At 42.6% G+C, this 19491-nt stretch overlaps 1 protein-coding gene across 1 annotated transcript in view; it reads left to right on the top strand.

The window, feature by feature from the left end:
• The window catches only part of RAB22A (RAB22A, member RAS oncogene family), a 53584-nt gene that overhangs the window by 24363 nt on the left and 9730 nt on the right, over positions 1–19491 (top strand). The window contains exon 3 of the mRNA XM_032257199.1: positions 11335–11416. Within this exon, the coding sequence (XP_032113090.1) occupies positions 11335–11416 (82 nt within the window). The remainder of the gene's footprint in view (positions 1–11334; positions 11417–19491) is intronic.

The following is a 19491-nucleotide window of genomic DNA, read 5'->3' as shown; positions in this document are numbered from 1 at the left end:
GTCTCACAATTGGCTTCCCTGAAAGAAAGAAGGAGAATGGAAAAAAAATAATTCAAGTGATAAAGGGTAGGAGCTTTACACAATTGATGGAAGTGATCAATGTACGAATCTGAGAATTTCTGAAAACTCCTGTCAGGATAAATACAAAACAAACCACAACTCCACAACCTAGGTATATCATAGTCAAACTGCTGACAACGAGAAATAAAGAGCGGATCTTAAAAGCAATCAGAAGAGGGGTAAAAACACGTTATATACAGGACAGTGATAAGAATTATCCTTGACTTTTCAGCACAAACAGTGGAGGTCAGAGTATACAGCATCTTTAAGATAGTTAAATTAAAAAAAAAAAAAATAGGCAGAGCATGGTAGCTCACACCTGTAATCCCAGCACTTGGTGAAGCCAAGGCGAGTGAATCACCTGAGGTCGGGAGTTCAAGACCAGCCTGGCCAATATGGTGAAACCCCATCTCTAATAAGGATAGAAAAATTAGCAGGGCTTGGTTGTGGGCACCTGTAATCCCAGCTCCTTGGGAGGCTAAGGCAGGAGAATCACTTGAACCCAGAAGCAGAGGTTTCAGTGAGCCGAGATCACGCCATTTGCACTCCAGCCTGGGCAAGAGTGAGACTCCATCATTCATAAATAAATAAATAAATCTTGCCAGCTAATAATTCTGTATCCACCAAAAACTTTCTTCAAAAATAAAGGAGAAATGAAGACATTTTCAGATAGAAGCTGAATTTCTCTATAGTAGGCCCACATCAATATATATTAGCAGGAATCTGTTTCATCCAACTAAAAACGCTATTGGCTTTAAATATATCTATAACAATTATATTGTTTGTTTGTTTGTAACATGAAGAAGTAAAGTATCAGGCAACAGGAGCACAGTGGATGTGAGGGGAATACAGTGTATGAATATGTGGAATTAGGCTGGCAGAGTCTTACATTGTTCATGAAATAATATAATATCATTTGGAAGTAGATTGAAATGTAAAGATGCATACTGTAATCTCTAGAGAAACCATTGAAAAAACAGACCCACACAGAGAGGTATAGCTAAAAATCCGATACAAGAAATAAAATCAAGGGCCCAACACCATGACTTAACCTATAATCCCAGTGCTTTGGGAGACCAAGGTAAGGAATGATTCCTTGAGACCAGGAGTCTAAGACCAGTGTGGGCAGCATAGCGAGACCCTGTCTCTACAAGAAAATGAAAAAAATTCGCTGGATGTCATGAGCCACGCCTATAGTCCTAGCTACTTGGAGGCTGAGGCAGGAGTTCAAGGCTACAGTGAGCCATTTTTGTGCCATTGCACTTTAAAAAAAATTTTTTTTTTTTTTTTTTTTTTGGCCAGACGCAGTGTCTCATGCCTGTAATTCCAGCACTTTGGGAGGCTGAGGCAGGTGGATCACCTGAGGTCAGAAGTTAAGACTAGCCTGGCCAAACCCCGTCTCTACTAAAAATACAAAAAACATTAGCTGGGCATGGTAGCAGGCCCTGTAATCCCAGCTACTTGGGAGGCTGAGGCATGAGAATCGCTTGAACCCAGGAGGCGGTGGTTGCAGTGAGCAGAGGTGGCACCACTGTGCTCCACTCTAGGTGACAAGAATGAAACGCCAAATGTGATCTATTCAAAGAAGACAGAAAAAGAAGAGCAGAGAAACAAATAACAAAATGGGAAGCATTAAACCTGCCATATCAATAATTACACTGACTGTAAGTTTTCTTATTTTGAGCTTTTTTTTTTAATTATAGACTTGATGTTTTGCCTGGAATAGGGACAAGAGTTAACTAGAAATGGGTATGAGGAAACCTTCTGGTAATTGGAAATGTGCGTCTTATTTTGAGCAGTAATTATACAAGAATATTTTTTATGGACTCCATGATATAAAAAATATGTTTATGAATATAATGTCTGACAATTTTTACTCTGTTTACCAGCTTTGTACTTTTTTGGGGGGAGCCTTATTGTATTGGCTAGACCCTGTAGTCCAATGCTGAATAGAAGTGTACGAGTAGACATCCATGCCTTGTTCTTAGATAATAGCTAAATTAAAAGAGTAACAACCAAATGTCAGCAAGAATATGGAATAACTAGAACTCCATAAATTTCTAATAAAAGTATAAATGGTTTGACTACTTTGGAGGACTCTGTGTGTTTACAGAAACACTTACACAAAAATGTTTATAGCAGCCTTGTTCATTATAGCCAAAAACTTGAAACAACTTCAATTCCTCAACATAAGAATGGGCAAAGTGTGATACAATCACACAGTTGAATACCATCCAGCAATAAAAGAGATGAGTTACCAAACAATGGAGACGGGTTTCAAAAAACATTGTTAAACAAAAGAAGCTAGGCACAATAGAGTACATATTTTATGATCCCGTTTGTATGAAATCCAAGGACAGTTAAACCTCATCTGTGAAGTAGAAGTCAAAAATGGCTCATGTCGGGTAGGGACAAGAATTAAAAGTCCACACTCTTAGTATGCTGTTGCCGCATACCCTTTGGCTCATCAGTTCTACTTCTACAGATAAACTCACATAATTTCTAAACCGATTAAAAATTGTCCAAGGTTAACACTTGTAGCATTGTTGATTAGTGGGGGTCTGATTATATCAATCATAGTGTAAGTACTCAATATAATACAGTAAAGGAAAAAAGCCATCTTGAGAAAACTTTTATCTACTTATGTTGGATGATCTCCTAGGTGAGGATAGAGAAAAAAATCAAAAGTATGTGGTATGCATTACCATCTGTGTTTAAACATAAATAAAATAGTGTGCAGGGGAAACTATATATGCATGTTTTTCATATAAACCTAATGTATTTCTGAAAGGTCTAAGAAGCCGTAAGATCAAGCTTCCAGGTGGAGGAATTCAATGGCTGGAAAAGGAAGGTGGGAGATGCTTGGGTCTATCCTTATTTTGTACATTTTGAATATTGAAACGTATGAATGTATTACCTATTTAAAAAATTAAAGAATACAATTACAGTTTGGAGGTAACCGAAATAGTTCATCACACACAGAGTTGCCTGAACTGACAGAAGCCTGCTACGTAGACTTGCTGAGAATGCTCCCTTTCCCTCACCCCAGTTGATATGTGGGTTTTGTGTTAGTCTTAAATTGTCCCTTTTGTCCTTTCTGCCAATCCCATCTTTGTCCAGGATCATTTCCAGGGGCCACTTAGCTTGCTCTCCTTCTTAGCTGTTTGTTTGTTTCTTTGTTTGTTTATTTTTAAGAGAGTCACATGCTCTGTCACCCAGGCTGGAGTGCAGTGGCACAATAGCTCACTGCAACCTCCGCCTGCCAGATTCAAGCAATTCTCCTGCCTCAGCTTCCTGGGTAGCTGGGATTACAGGTGCGCGCCACCATGCCTGGCTAATTTTTTTATATTTTTAGTGGAGACAGGGTTTCACCATGTTGGCCAGGCTATCACCTCAAGTGATCCACCACCTCAGCCTCCCAAAGTGCTGGGATTACAGGTGTGAGCCGCTGCGCCCAGCCGCTGCTTGTTTTTTTTTTTTTTTTTTTTTCCAATCATGTCAGCCTTGCTGTTCTTTTCGATCCACTTCCCTTTGTCTTGTCTGTGCCCTCACAGGGCTTACTATCCCCAATTTTTGCCTATATAATCTGTCTCTACTTCTGTCCTGGAAGATCCTTCAAAGTAGAGACTTTTAGGGTGCTGCCTGGAATCTGGGGGGGAGGAGGGAAGGAGAAGAAAAGAAAAAAATAGAGATCCATCTCATCCATGGGTTATTTATTAAGGGCCTAGTTTCTGGGAGAAAGTCCCCACAGGTGTGTTGCCTGCTTCCAGAGTTGACCTTCTGAAGTAGGTCTGATAGCATCAACCCATCCTCCCCACCCTCAGTGGCTCTCCTTCACTTTAGCTGTCTTTCAAAACATCATATGTGAGATTATTTTAGATGGCACAGAGATGAACACTTTTTAATTTATATTAAGTATTGTATTGTCAGTTGGGAAAAATAAAACTAGTTCATGAAACCGGTGGGTTTTTAATTTTACTAATATTGTTGCTCAGGCAAGGCTCAGTTTAAAAAAGAGATTTTTTGAAATATTTTTAGAGTATTTCTGAAATATTCACTAGCAATACAAATGGGGCAGCATAAATGGGGTGGCAGGGCTCTGGCCTCTACGAGATGTGGTTCACGAGGAACAGGGCTTCACACCAAGGAGGCGCTTGTTGCCCACCCCATCCTCCTGGCCCAATCCTGCAAAGCAGCCAGGCTGCTTGTTGGCATTCATGATTCTCTACTTTGATTCCTGCTGTTGCTCTTCATGGAATGGGACCCCCCTGGGGTCTTCACCCATTGCCCCCTCAACTTGCTGGCTTAGCCCATACTTCACCTCTTCTCTGAAGTCTTCCCTAATGGATTTATTTCCTCTTCCTGCTTTACTGAATTACAGCAAACTGAGTGGCTTTAAAAAAAAAAACACACTTTCTCTTTTATGGTTTTGGAGGTGAGAATTCCCAAGTCAGTTTCACAGGATTAAAGTCAAAGTATTGACAGAGATGGTCCTTCTGGAAGTTCTGAGGGGAGAATTCATTTCCTTACCTTTTTCAGCTTCTGGAGGCTGCCTTGGCTTGTGGCCCCTTCTCTCATCTTCAGGGTCCATGACTTTTCTCCATTTCCATCTTCACATCACCTTCTCTTCTGGCTCTCACTCCACCTGGTCCCCCCTGAATAATACAGGCTCCTGTCCCCATCACAAAATCCGTAATTTAATCACATCAGGCAGGTCTCATTTACCATGTAAGGGAATCTACTCAAGGGTTCTGAGGTTAGGGTGTAGATATGGGGAGGGGAGGACATTACTCAATCTCCCACGCCTGTCATCACCATTCATTCTCCTGCTCACATTCTGCCCGTTCTTCACTTACCTCATAGGATATTTGCCTAGTCATTATCTGTACCTGACCAGTACCCCCAGTGTAAGCTACTTGAGGGCTATGATGGGGTCTTTCTCATCTTGACTGCCTGGTGTTCCTGCCACATGGTAGAAGTCCAGGTGTTTGAAGGAGTGAATAGATTGCCCAGTACAAATGGCACTGTTGTTCAGAGCACAGACTTAAGACTTGCCTGCCTGGCTGTGGATCTTAGATGCACCTCTCACCAGCTCTGTCCCATCTGCAAAATGGTGATGAAGAACCAAACCCAACCTAGAACCCAGAGTAGGGGTTCGGTTGGGTCACATATGAAATCATTAGAAGAGTGCCTAACAAGAATGAACACTTAGTCAAGACAGTTTTGTCGTCGTTTATTTTGTTTTTGATGTGAAATGGTATATGTTATGTAAATAATTATTGACAAGTTTAGGAAAGGATAGGCTTTTTGCTATTTAGTTATGTTTGTTTATTATTTACTTATTTATTTTTGAGACGGAGTCTTGCTCTGTTGCCCAGGCTGGAGTGCAATGGCACGATCTTGGCTCACTGCAACCTCCACCTCCCAGGTTCAAATGATTCTCCTGCCTCAGCTTCCTGAGTAGCTGGGATTACAGGTGTGTGCCACCACGCCCAGCTAATTTTTGTATTTTTAGTGGAGATGGGGTTTCACCATGTTGGTCAGGCTGGTCTTGAACTCCTGATTTCAAATGATCAGCCCGCCTCAGCCTCCCAAAGTGCAGGGATTATAGGCGTGAGCCACCACACCCAGCCTGTTTATATTTAAAGAAATATTTTTCTTGATTTTAAATATTTTTCAAAGTTTTTAGACTGTATGATAAATGCATAGAAAGTGATAACGGATTTACTTAGGATGACCGTGAATCTGTGGAACAGTCTGTTGTGCACCCCTCTGCTTTAAGTGGGTAGCAACTGCTTAGTAGAAGTTACTATGCAGAGTTAATCCTTAGATCTCATTAGCCTAAGAGATAGTAGAGATTAAAGGAAAGATGAAAGGTATGTGTGACTATGGAATGCACATGATATTTCACTGAATTTATGGATACACTTGAGATTTACAACTTTGAAGCCATCCTAGTGTAACCCAAATGTGCCTTTAAATTTAGTTAACCCTCACCGAGAACCCACAAGTTCTTTTTTTTTTTTTTTTTTTTTTTGAGAAGGAGTCTCGGTCTGTCACCAGGAAGGAGTGCAATGGTGCGATCTCAGCTCACTGCAACCTTCGCTTCCTGGGTTCAAGTGATTCTTCTGCCTCAGCCTCCCAAATAGCTGGGACTACTGGCGTGCCCCATCACGCCCAGCTAATTTTTGTATTTTTAGTGGAGACAGGGTTTCACCATGTTGGCCAGGATGTTCTCGATCTCTTGACCTCATGATCTGCCCACCTCAGCCTCCCAAAGTGCTGGAATTACAGGCATGAGCCACCATGCCTAGCCAGACCCCACAAGTTCTTTGCACCATTCTAACAGATAACTTTGTGAAGGTCCCTTGATACCTCTGTTAGAGGAACTTCTAGATGTCACGTGCCTTTGGTCTTTTTATGTCTCAGTCTTGGTATTCAGTGGTGTTTCCATCAGTATACAGAGATCCAATGGTTGTTTGCATGAGATTTCTCATGTTGAGAAGTGAGATTCTTTTGTTAATTGTAAAATGTGCTGGATTGTTCATCCTCAAGAGGCAATATATGCCATTATGGGGATGACAACATCCCAAAGAAAAGGGTGCAGTAAAGAGAGGTGCTGGAATGTGATGTCAGAGCACACCTGTGTTCCAGGAGAGCTAAATAAGTCTACTGCAGTTAAAGAAAAGAAATGTTTCAAATACCTTGCAGCAAGTATTTTCATTGAGAGCACGTACTCTGACCAAAGATCGTGACTACTTGGTGTGTGTGAAAGTCATATTTTTAGAATGTCATGAAAAATGGAGAAGTATATGAAAGGCATTCTAGCTTTAGGAAATAATGCTAGTAGGGATTTTAGATTAAAGAGGTAATAAGATCTGCCTAGGCAGAGTGAAGAGAGACAGTTTAGTAGTGAAAAATAAGGTTATCAGACAAGTAAATGGCAGGCTGGAAAATAAAAATGTATCATTTCAATGGCAGGGAGCCATTGCCTGTTTTTCAAAAAGCAAGATATTGAAGTTATTATACCCTCTGTGTCATTTAACTTGAACACTAAAGAAGTGATCCTAGAGTTCTAGTGACAATGGGAGGGAAAACTGTAGTAGTCCACTCAAAAATTAGGGTCCAATTTATGAATTTATTTCAGGGGCTGAGGTTCAAGTGAAGATTAAATATAAAATGAAGAACCAGACAGCTCTACTTCAAAATTGGTTGCAAGGAACAAGGATGAAGAATAGTTGCAGACATTTCTGTTCTGTGGAAGACAGACATAACATTCTGTGATTTGGATCTTGAAATCTGGGGTGATTTGTGGGGGTAGAGTGTAAAGAAAGCCCTATTTTCACCATGTTAGCCGGGAAGGGTGATGAAGTATCTAGATCGTGTAGTTAAACTAAAATCAAGTTGATTTGGAAAAATGCTGCCCTCAACAGATAAAGACCTGACCATAGGAAGGAATCCATTGTTGGGTCCTGCAGGAGGCCTTTTGCCTGGGGCTGGCCCAGAGCTCGGGAGGAGCAACAGGCAACCACCCCCTCCTGTGTCTCACCCTGAATCCAAAAGTTACCACTAAGGAAAAGAATCCAATCCAAATGTTGAGCAGAAAGTGGTTCTTACATATGTGATAAGCCAAGATTTCAGCCTCTCAGAAAATCAACAGAGATGCATTGTGGTGTCAAGGGGAGAAAAGTCGCCACCTGAGCTGTGACCTGGAGGTAGGGAAGAGCTCCTGATTCAGACGTGAGTGAGCAGGAAACAGACACCCACTCTCCCTCTGAAAAGTGCCATGACTCCTTTCTTAGTAGAATTCCAGAGCTCTGAGTGATAGAGGGACACAGTGACTCTTTGCTGTAACTCCTGGATTTGCTGATCACCTGTGGGCTAGTAGGAGTTGGAGCTGGTGGCTTGGAAGGAGAAGGCAGGAAGGACATTGCTTGGGCATACTCAGCCCTGTACTAGTTGAACTACTTCCCACATACCCTAAAGGCCACACACCTTGCTATGGTTACAGAGCCCAAGTCTGCGTAATCTCAACTTTTTACCTGCATTTCAGTAGTACTTCTCACTTCATCCTTCAGGAAGTGCTGGGCCAAGACACCCTAGATCTGTTGGCATAATAGACAGCCAAATAGCTTGTAGGCTACATGATAAATGTTTTATTGGAGTTCTAGGATGGCAAGGAAATGGGGAGGTGAGGAGGATCCCCCTATTGCAGAGTTACAGCGAGGTCCCTACACAAAGAACTTAAAATTCTCATGGGTGAGTCAGACATTGAGCAGGCAAATTTTAAAAAGAAAAAAACATAAATGAACTAATCAGATGTTGTGAAAGGTGCCCTGAAGACAAAGTGCAGTGATGAGTTGGTGGGAGGCTGCCTAGTTGGGTAGATAGCACAGGGGTCTATGATCTTTAACATTTGAGCTGAGACCCAAGGGGTTGGGGGCATCTGGCCAGGAGAGAGCCAATGGGAAAGCATCCAAAGAAGAGGAGCAGTCAGTGGTCAGTGGGAAGGTGAACACAGGGACAATTGAAGAGATTTGAGACTTACAGAGACCAGTTTGATGACTGCAGTGGCCCAGGCAGAATGTGCTGGGGTCATGAACCAGGGCAACACTGACACATGAGCCAAAGAAAAGACATCTCGGACTCAGCGAAAAGTCAGAAAAATGGAACTCACTGCAAGTATGAGTGGAAATTCATCTGTTCTCAGTTGGAAGTGTTGACTGGGGAGCTTGTTGAGAGTCTTGGGTCTTATAACCTGTTTTCTCTGAGAAGGCTGAAACAAGAGGCAGGTAGCTGGAAGTGGCAGAGAACTGGAAAGGAGGAGAGAGAATGTGGGATAATTGCTGTGTCGAATGGGAGAAGGCCTAAGAGGCATGCCCAGCAGACAAAGCGTAGAATCTTCATGCCATCCACATTGTCATTTTTCCTCTGGCGAGACCGCCACCCAGCCATTGGGTAGAGGAAGCAGGTGGAGAGGCTGTTGGGCTTTTCTGGGTAGTTGAGACAAGACGGGCAAGGAAGCTGAAGAACTGGTGGTGTGGGCAAGTGATGCTGGTGATCAAAGGACAGAAAGCCAACAGACAGGGATTCAGACCCCAGAAAGGAGCTTGGGGCACAGGAAAACCTCAGGGTAGACAGGAAGGAGGCCTGGTGAAAGTGATAAGGAGGGAGGGTAGAAGGGTGATCGGGGTCAGATAGGGAGGTAAATTTAATCCTTTAGGGCACTTTCATTACACCATAGCTGCCATTTTGTCTTTTAACTGACTCAGTAATTAAGTCAGTAATAAGTCATGTTTTCATTAAAGGGAAATGCTTGGCAGGTAGGTTAAACTTCATTGAGTTCTGATCCTGTAGTAATTATTGTGTATAGCTTTCTCACCTTTTTGTCTACTTGAAATGTCTTCTTTTGTCCTTTGAGCAGCCAGATGGAAGTGTTAGATGTGCTGGCTCTCTTGTAGGCTCCTGTTGGATGCCTGTTGTCACTCATAAATGTAACACCACAGCCATAATTGATGGAGAGTTGAGTTGCAAGCTTTTAGGACTAATTGCAAAGTCTAAACTAAAACATTTCCTGGAGCTGCCCTTAAATAATAATAATAATACCTTGTATAGATATAGTGCTTTACAATTTAAAGAGCACTTCACATACATCATCTCATTCAATCTTCACAATAAACAATGCTTTTTGAATGCTTAGATCTTTCCTAAGTGAGAAATCATGTTGCATATCCTGATTTAATCATAGTGAGTCACCAAAAGTTCTTGATACAATAACCATTTATCGAGTACCTTCTATGCACAAAGCACTTTACTAAGGATACCAAGGGGTAGATTTTCAGAAAGCAAATATCCAGTAAGTAGTCCTATCAGTAAATAATTTATCTTCCCTTCCTAGTCACAGTCACTATTTTGGAGGCTACTTGCCATCCCATAAATTTATATAAATATTGCCAGGAATTCATTGTGTCAGAGTTGAAGTTTTAAAACTAAAGATTCTGATACTCATCTAAGCTCATGATTCATCAGAAAGTCATCCTATTTCAACTTGTACTTTTCTTGAAGACTATTACTTGACTCTCAAGAAAAATGTTTCAAGGCCTCAGCATATTTGAAAATGCCAGCCATTGAGTTCATTGTCCTGATTGGAGTGATTTGGGTACAACTTGGCAAAAAACAACCAAGAGTACAATTTGGAAAAAAAAAAAAAAGAAAAAAAAGGATAACTTGGTGCTTAGTTCCAGAAGGCTTATTATTCATTAGAAAAGACGAAGCACTCATCTCTGGGCTCTACTGGCCAGACTGGGTTGCTGTGAGGAGACTGGGAGACAAAGGACTCCCTGGAGGCAGGCTGCCCTTTGGGTGAGGGAGGAATTGGAAGGTAGTATTGGAGCTGGGCCCAATCCCAGGGCAAGAATCCTAAACCTATCTCCTGGAGTCCGCCAAGTGTCCAGGCATGTTCTCTTGGCCACCATGGCTTTCAGAGCATACACAGACTTTGAGATCTCACTCAGGATCCTCCAAAAAGTGTGAACCACCCAAAATAATAGGAACCCTGCCATCAAAGTCCCCTGGGCAGAGTGGCTCCCTCAAAGTGAGTGGTGTGACCTGCAAACCATGATTCCTTCTCCCATTCGGGGCTGGATGAGGCTCCACGGTCTGATGTTGAACTTCAGCTTAGAAAGCCATTTTGTCGATGAAACACAGGTGTTCATCGGGGTACTGATGATGAACCCAGTCACCTCTGTGCAGCCATTACTTCTCCAGCCATCTTCCTGCTCCTCGTTTGACATCTTAATACTAATTCTCATGTTAACACTAGCTCTCACTCACCTATTTACATGGGCATGTGGTTTGGGAATTGCCGGGGGACAAAGCGAGATCCTATTATTTTTTTTTTTTTAAACTAATGTATACATCCCTGGACGTAGTTTTTTGGGAATGTTTTCCCATGATAACATCTTTTTAAGTAACAGGTTCTGTGTTTTACAAGGGAGGCTAATGTCTGTATTGCCAAACTATCTCTTGATTCTTTTGATACAGAGCTTAGAACTCTTCCTTCTTCACGTTGGGCAGATATGCCTAATGCTTTGTTTTGACGGAGGATATGCAGTCAGCATCTAAGCATCCCACAAATACTCCAGAGAGGAACACAATTAGGATATGTGTGGAGCTGGGAAATTGAGCGTTGGTTGAGTCTAAGTGATGTTTCCAACTGGGGCTGGAAACGTGCTTTACGTAATGTATTCTGATCATTTAGGTCTCTCTTTATAGGGCATCTTTTATGACCAAGACTGTCCAGTACCAAAATGAGCTACATAAATTCCTAATCTGGGATACAGCTGGACAAGAACGAGTAAGTCACTCTTTAATTTACTCTGTTTTTCTGAGGCCCAAATGAAAGCTCTGACTAAGCTGTCAGCATCCCTGTCATCTCACGTTACTCACTTCTCTTCCGTGCACCGGAGACACATTTCTTTCCATTTGCGTAGGCCAGCCTTTCCCTTTTCCTTTTCAATTAGAGCCACAGAGTCCACCGATGGAGAAAGTGATAATGGGCACTGAGGGCCTTTTTATACCGTTTAGTGCCTTAAGGTAAATGCTGACCGACAGGCCTGACAAAATCCCACTCAGAGCACTGTGTGTCATTTAGGGCTCCCTCCTCTAGTAAAGAGATATAAAACAATTAGTGGTAGAAAGGGTGAGTTAAGCACAACTCATTTATCGCTGCCTTTTAAAAGCTAAAGAGGGAACTTTACAGCATATAAAGTGTGAGATTTAAGTGAAAAGGATGAGCTAACGCAGTGCCTTGCAATAGATGCTTAATAAATGCCTGATGACAAAATTGGCCACGATGGTTATCTACTTAAGGAGGAGCCTGAACTGGAAGCGGCGCCTGGCCATAGCAGCACAGGGTCTAATGGGACCTAGGGAAGCCCACCCAAATCGGACAGGGGTGGGAAGGCAGGGATGGGGACAGACACTTGCGTGCTGCCTCATCTTTCCTCTGGGTACTCAGTCCAATTTCCCTGCCAAGCTGTCTCTGGCAGCCACCCCATTATTCAGCTGCCGTTTAATTTTGTTTTCAAACAGTACAATCCAAACAGCACATCTGATGGATGCACGGTGCTATCTTAAGCTCTTAAAAGTGTACCAGAAGTAATCAGGAAAAATAGTCTGTCATCACGGCCTTATCTAAGACACCGTAGATTCCGTGTATAGTATAAAATCTGACAAGAATCATCACAGACAAATGGAGGAAAACAAAACAAGCCATTTCTGTTGTCCTAGACATAGACTCCATGCATTTTTACAGATTTAATGTCTTAAGTTTGCTCCGTTTGGTTTCTTCTGTTTTTAACACTGGATGTTGTGCCCGTGTCCCATTACTCATCTGAGATACTTCTGCCTGCCGCCTTCCACTCCCCATTTCTTCTCCTTTGTTCGTGTTGTACGTCTAGAATGGAGCATTTAGGACAGCTGGACCTTTGCTAACCATCCCCCTTCTGTCCTTTAGAAGTGAGTTGCTTACCAGAGTTCTACTGAATATATAGACACAGCCCTGGGACCTGTCCTATTATCCGTGAACCCGTGTGGCTCTTCCTGCTGGTAATATATGTACCCTCCACTAAATCCCAAGGTTCAATTACCCCTCACATATGTTTGATGATACAGCAGAGCCCTCATCATAAAGAATCATGCTATAATATAAATTCCATTATGCTTTGAATCAGAGCCTGTCCTGGTATACACAGTGATATATAACGTCTCTGTTTTTCTGGGACATGAAGAATAACACAAGGGTGTTTGCCTCTCTCACTTTCGGCCAGCATGGTAACAGAAGTCTGTGAAGTTTTATACTTAGCTGGTTTTCCTGCCTCTTACTTTCCCTTTTGTAATTGGTTCTGCAGCAGGAGTAGTTGCTCTGAGATGCAAACCTGCCTCCAGCCTGCCTGATGCACCATCACGCAGCCCAGAGCTGCACAGGAGATGCTCATGGGGCCAGGCCACAGGCCAGGGACACTGACCAGGAGGCCCTGCATAGAGAAGACAGGAGAGGAGCACCACCTGATGAGCACTCACTCCAGCCAGTGGTTGCTGGGCATGAGCACATGTCCAGGGTTGCCAAAGCACAGTGCTAAGGAAAGCCACACATCTGACAGCTACCCACAAATTGTTAGAAATGCTGGGAGGATCACACAAGACACGTCTTGTGAGCCTGTCTGGGTCAAGGACTGCCACTTTATCCTGGGAAATGCACTGAAAGTCCAGAATGTGCCATCCACAGCCAGGCTCTATTTTCACCTCCTCCCACCAACCTGTCCTGTAGTATAGACTGCGTGCAGTTCTCCAGCATGCCATAGTTTCATGCCCTTCCACCTTTTGTCTGGAAAACTCTATATTCAGCCTTCAGAACCTACTTCTGACGTCACCTAAAGGAGGCTTTCCTGCCATCCCTGCTCTCAGATGAGTGACCATGTCGCCACACTCCCGTGTTGCTCAAACCCACATCTGGAGGTCATCCTGGGTTCCTCCCTCACCCTCAGCGCTGCACACCTGCTCCATCTGGGCATCCTGACAACTTCATTCTCTAAATGTTTCGCAAATATATTCACTTCTCCATCTCCATTCCCAGCACCCTGCTCTCAGCCACCTTGGCCATTCACTGAGTATTCCTTTAGCCTTTTAATGGGTCCCTTGCTTTCCCTTTGTCTATGACATGTCCTCGCAGGAACCAGAGGAATCTTCTGGAAACAGAAACCAGCCCGTTTTTGCCCTGCTTGATACCCTCCAGCAACTTCCCGCTGCACCTCTCATTAACAGTCACACTCTGAACAGAGACCTCCCAAGCCCCATGAGACTTGCTCGGGCCTCCCCCTGGGCTCCTCTCTTTTCAGGGCCTCCAGCACTCCTTGGCCTCATGCCTCTGGACACACTGTTCCTTCTTACCAAAATACTCTGTTCCCTCCCCTGGAGCCCAGCTGGCTCCTTTCCCGTCTTTTGGTCTCAGGTTAAATGTCACATCCTCAGAGTTTTCTCTAAACCCCCTGCACATAAGCAGGGTCCCAACTTTGTTCTTCATTACTGCCCTTACTCATTTTCCTCAGAACATACATTAAAAATTGTCCTTAGATACCTGTCTACTCACCTTCATTGACAGTCTCCCATCAGACTGTAACTCAAGAGCTGGGACCACATGTCTTTTTCATTGCCGAACTCCCAGAGCCCAGCCTGCTGCCTGTCCGAGAGCTGGTGTTCAGATACTGGTTGGTTGGACGAATCAGCAGATAAACTCTTTGGAGTATTCCTTTGTATCCTGAAGCCTTTTATTGCACTCATCCATGGGATTGTCACCTGTTCCTTACCTGTCTGCCTTTCATTAGACTAAGCTCCTCAAGGTCAGGAACTGCCTTCATATCTCTGCTCTCAGCCCCTGGCACATGGTATTGGTGCCCATAGGTTTATGTCTCCTGTTTGCCAGCCCTACTTAGGCACAGATAAGGACAGCTCCTGTACCTACTTTTACCATGTGAGTAGTGCATGACTGAAGTTTTAAATTTCTGGCGTTGTATGTTTATTACTCTCTGTAGTTAGGAGATTTATTATGGAACCAGAATTGTCATAAAATGAAAACCCTTTTGATGAATTGACCATTCAAACATCCTCCCTATTTGACATCTCGTACTGCACATAGTTTTGACAGATGTGTTGTCTTCCTGGTGGTCTAGCCACATTTGATTGCAAAATGATTTCATTAAGTCAATGAAAGTGATTTTGGAGAATTTCTCAAATGTCATGTGAAGCCCTTGACGGTAGGGATCTTGTTAACTTAAATGAAGAGGAAAAATACTTATCAGGATGATGATATAAGTGCTTCAGAAGATAATGGTTTGTGTATCAAAGGGTTAAGAGGGGCCTAGGGAAAATTGATGAAACCCTCAAATATTTTTCTAAAAATTGCCGTTTTTATGATAAGACTGTAAAGTCAAACATGAAATGAAGGATATCATATTGTGCTAGCATATAGTTTTATCAGAAGATTCATAGCCAAGTTATCAATCAAGTTCGACTCAGTGTTCACCCAGAAAATTAGCTCCTGGCTGCAATAATAAACCTAAGTTTTTTCAAATACCACATAAAATGAAACTTGATTTTACAATTTTAAATTTATCTCCTTGAGATAGAGCTTTTATGAGACCATTTTGTCCTTTTATTTGCTATCTTGAAAGAATGCATTTTAAGTCACCTTTTTCCACCAATTATCCTTCATTAACAAAGACTTCTGCGGTAGTATTGAGACAGACACAGCACATACATTAAAAAGCATCATAAATACACCATACATGTAGCAAGAACATGTCAAATACTTGCCGTCTGTGTGTGATTATATAAAAGAAAGCTTCTTGGCCAGGCAAAGTGGCTCACCCCTGTAATCCCAGCACTTTGGGAGGCCAAGGCAAGCGGATTGCCTAAGGTCAGGAGTTCAAGACAAGCCTGGCCAACATGGTGAAACCCCATCTCTACTAAAAATACCAAAATTAGCCAAGAGTGGTGGCACACACCTGTGGTCCCAGCTACTTGGGAGGCTGAGCCAGGAGAATCACTTGACCCCAGGAGGCAGAGGTTACATTGAGCTGAGAACACACCACTGCACTCCAGCCTGGGCCACAGAGCAAGACTCCATCTCAAAAAAAAAAAAAAATTTTCTTAAGCAGAATCTAATAGACATTGCATCCAGCCTTTAAAGATTTACATTTCTGCATCTTAATGTGGTTTCTCCCAATGACTGTTTTTACAGAGACCAGAACATTAGGAAGTGTTATTCAGACTTATTTATTGTCACAATAGTCATGTAAGGAGTTGTTTTGTTTAGAGTCAGGAACAAGCGTAGTGGCTTAGTATCATCTAGAGTTGGGGCAGATAGTCCCAGAAACCAGGGTCTGCAGTGCATCGTCCACACTGTCCAGTGCAGTTACCATCCGCATGAAGAGACAGGAAGACCCGACTCCATGAGTAGAAGCAAAGCCAAAAACAATCTCATTATTAGAATTTGCAGACATAGAATTTACACATATATTTTTGGGCCAAATCCAACCTGTTGCCAATTTTTGATAAATAAAGCTTTCCTGGAACATGGCCATGCTTGCTGCTTTATCATCTGTGGCAGGGATGTCCAAACTTTTGGCTTCCCTGGGCCACATTGGAAGAAGAATTGTCTCAGGCCACGTATAAAATACACTAACATTGACGATAGCTGATGAACTTGAAAAAAAAGAAATTGCAAAAACATTGAGATGTTTTAAGAAAGTTTATGGATTTGTGTTGGACCGCATTCAAATCCATCCTGGGCCACATAACGGGCCGCAGGTTAGACAAGCTTGATCTATGGCTACCTTCACTCTACAATAGTAGAGTTGAGTAGTTGCAGCAGAGGTTAAGTAACTCATAAAGCCAAAATATTTCCTACGTGGCCTTTACCAGAAAAGTTTGCCACCCCCTGATCTAGAGCCAGGTTTGAAGCAGAGATGTGCTGACATCTCTTGAGTCTCTTACCTGCGTCCACCTTCTTTCTTTGCATCAGAAGGACATGAAAGTTTCAATGTCAACAATAGTAGAATGGCTGGCTCTCCGAGCCACAGATAACATTTATATGTTAATTCTGGACAAAACACTTAAAAAACAACTGTTTGAAGGCACTGCAGAGCAACCAAATGCAGTCAGGGACTGAAAGGGAAGCTTTCTGGTCTGAGATCCACATTTTGACAGCTTTTTCCCAGTGGACGTTTCCCAGTTCATGTGGCACAGGGTATCTAGGACTCAAACAGAAAGCTTGTGTTGAGCACAGACTTTAGGACTGCTAGAGCAGCCAGAAAAAGGAGGCAAATCGCAGAAAAGAGGGATCTGACAAGGAGGGACCCCCTAAAATCGGTTTATAAATTCCCCTGAAGTCATTTTGACCCCCACGTGAATTCACAAGAGAGACATTATAAAACGCAACAGAAACCAGTAGCTGGAAAGGGTGACAAGACAGCAGAGATTTCAGCTGCTCCTCATTGCAGCAGTGACAGACTTCAGAGTTTGAATCCAATCCTGCTGTGTTAGAGAGGATTGCTAAACACCTTGGGCATTCCAATGAAACTTCAGAAGGGCCACGCTGTAGAAGTAGAAATCGTGTCCTAGGACTGAAGGCAGACCCAAATAGACCCCCCCACACACACAATGCATAAAACCAATCTCAGGGCAAGGTACAGTAGCCCATGCCTGTAATCTCAACACTTTGGGATGCCAAGGCAGGCAGATCATGAGGTCAGGAGTTCAAGACCAACCTGGCCAACACAGTGAAACCTCATACAAAAATTAACTGGGTGCAGTGGCAGGCCTCTGTAATCCCAGCTACTGGGGAGGCTGAGACAGGAGAATCACTTGAACCCAGGAGGCGGAGGCTGCAGTGAGCTGAGTGTGGGCACTTCAGTGTGGGCAACAGAGCTAGACTCCGTCTCAAAAAAAAAAAAAGAAAGTCTCAGCATGAGTCACCAGTGACTTAATACTCTGCAGAGGAGATAAAAACCAAGAGTCTACAGTGCATCATCCACACTGTCCCATGGACAGTCAGCACTGCTGCACATATGAAGAAACAGGAAGGCGTGACCCAGTAAGTAGAAGCAAATCCTAAAGTGACCCTTTTCTTGGAATTTGCAGACACAGAATTTAAAGCACATATTTTACATATGTTCAGAGATTCAAAGAAAAGTAGGCCAAGCACAGTGGCTCACGCCTATAATCCCAGCACTTTGGGAGGCCAAGACAGGCATACCGCTTGAGTCGAGGAGTTCCAGACCAGCCTGGACAATACGGCAAAAGCCCATCTGTTAAGGAAAAAAAAAAAAAGGAGTGTTAGTGACTTAACTGCAGATGAGGACTCTCTCACAGAATAGAAACTAATGAAGAATCACATGAAAATGCTAAGACTGAAAACTGTAATATCTAAGATGAAAAATTCATTGGAGGCAGAACAAATTAATCAGAAGAATGGCAAAACAGAGTAGAAAAATATGGACAGAGTTTCAGTATCATACGGACAAATTCAAACAGTCTAACGTGTGATCAGAGAGCCAGGAGGAGCAAAGAGAGAGATGGGAACAGAAAAAAAGATTTCGAGAAATAATGGCTGAGAATTTCCCGAATTTGGTGAAACATCAAAACTGACAAATCCAAGAAGTTCAGCAAATCTCTGATTACAAAGAAAACCATACCTAGGTGAATCATAGACTGCTGAAAACCAAAGGCAAAGAGAAAATCTTGAATGCAGCCAGAGATAAAAGACACATAAACAGGAGAACAACAATATGAATGATGGCTAACTTGACACAGAAACAATGGAGACCAGAAGTCAGTGGAATAGGATCTTTAACGTGCTGAAAGCAAAAACCTATTAATTTGCCAAAATTACTTTTCAATTATAAAGTCAAAGTAAAAACATTTTTAGATAAACAAAAACAGAAATCAACAGCAGGTGTCCCAGAAAGTTTTTCACACTAAAGGGAAATGACACCAAATGGTAATTCAGATGAAATCATAACCACTAGAAATGGCAAATAGAAACATCTGTTTTTCTTAAGTTATGCAAAAGATAAGTGGCTATTTCATTCAAAAATTATAACATTGGATTGTATAGTATAGTATAGTATATGTAGATTTAGAATTTTTTTTTTTTTTTTTTTTTTTTTTTTTTGAGACAGAGTTTCACTCTTGTTGCCCAGGCTAGAGTGCAATGGCACGATCTCGGCTCACCACAACCTCTGCCTCTCAGATTCAAGCGATTATCCTGCCTCAGCCTCCCAGGTAGCTGGGATTACAGGCATGCGCCACCACACCCAGCCAATTTTTGTATTTTTAGTAGAGACGGGGTTTCTCTATGTTGGTCAGGTTGGTCTTGAACTCTCAACCTCAGGCGATCCACTCACCTCGGCCTCCCGAAGTTCTGGGATTACAGGTGTGAGCCACCGCGCCTGGCCATATTCAGAATATTTGATAGTGGTAGCACAAAGAATGGTAGGATAACAGAAATTAGACTTTTGCAGAAATTCGTCTCTGATACTTTACATGAAGTGGTACATTTTAAACTCTAGAAAAACATATAGTAGGCCAGGCACAATGGCTCACACCTGTAATCCCAGCACTTTGAAAGTCCAAGACAGGTGGATCACTTGAGGCCAGGAGTTCAAAATCAGCCTGTTCAACATGACAGAACCCCAGATCTACTAAAAACAAAAGTTAGCTGGCCATGGTGGCACTTAGCTATAATCTCAGCTACTTGGGAGACTGAGACACAAGAATCGCTTGAACCCAGCAGGCAGAGGTTGCAGTGAGCTGAGATCATGCTACTGCACTCTAGCCTGGGTGACAGAGCGAGACTGTCTCAAAAAAAAA

Source organism: Sapajus apella, unplaced genomic scaffold, assembly GCF_009761245.1.
Source record: "Sapajus apella isolate SASKATOON/1434 unplaced genomic scaffold, GSC_monkey_1.0 scaffold96, whole genome shotgun sequence".
NCBI lineage: Eukaryota > Metazoa > Chordata > Mammalia > Primates > Cebidae > Sapajus > Sapajus apella.
This window is presented reverse-complemented; position numbering and strand designations above follow the sequence as displayed.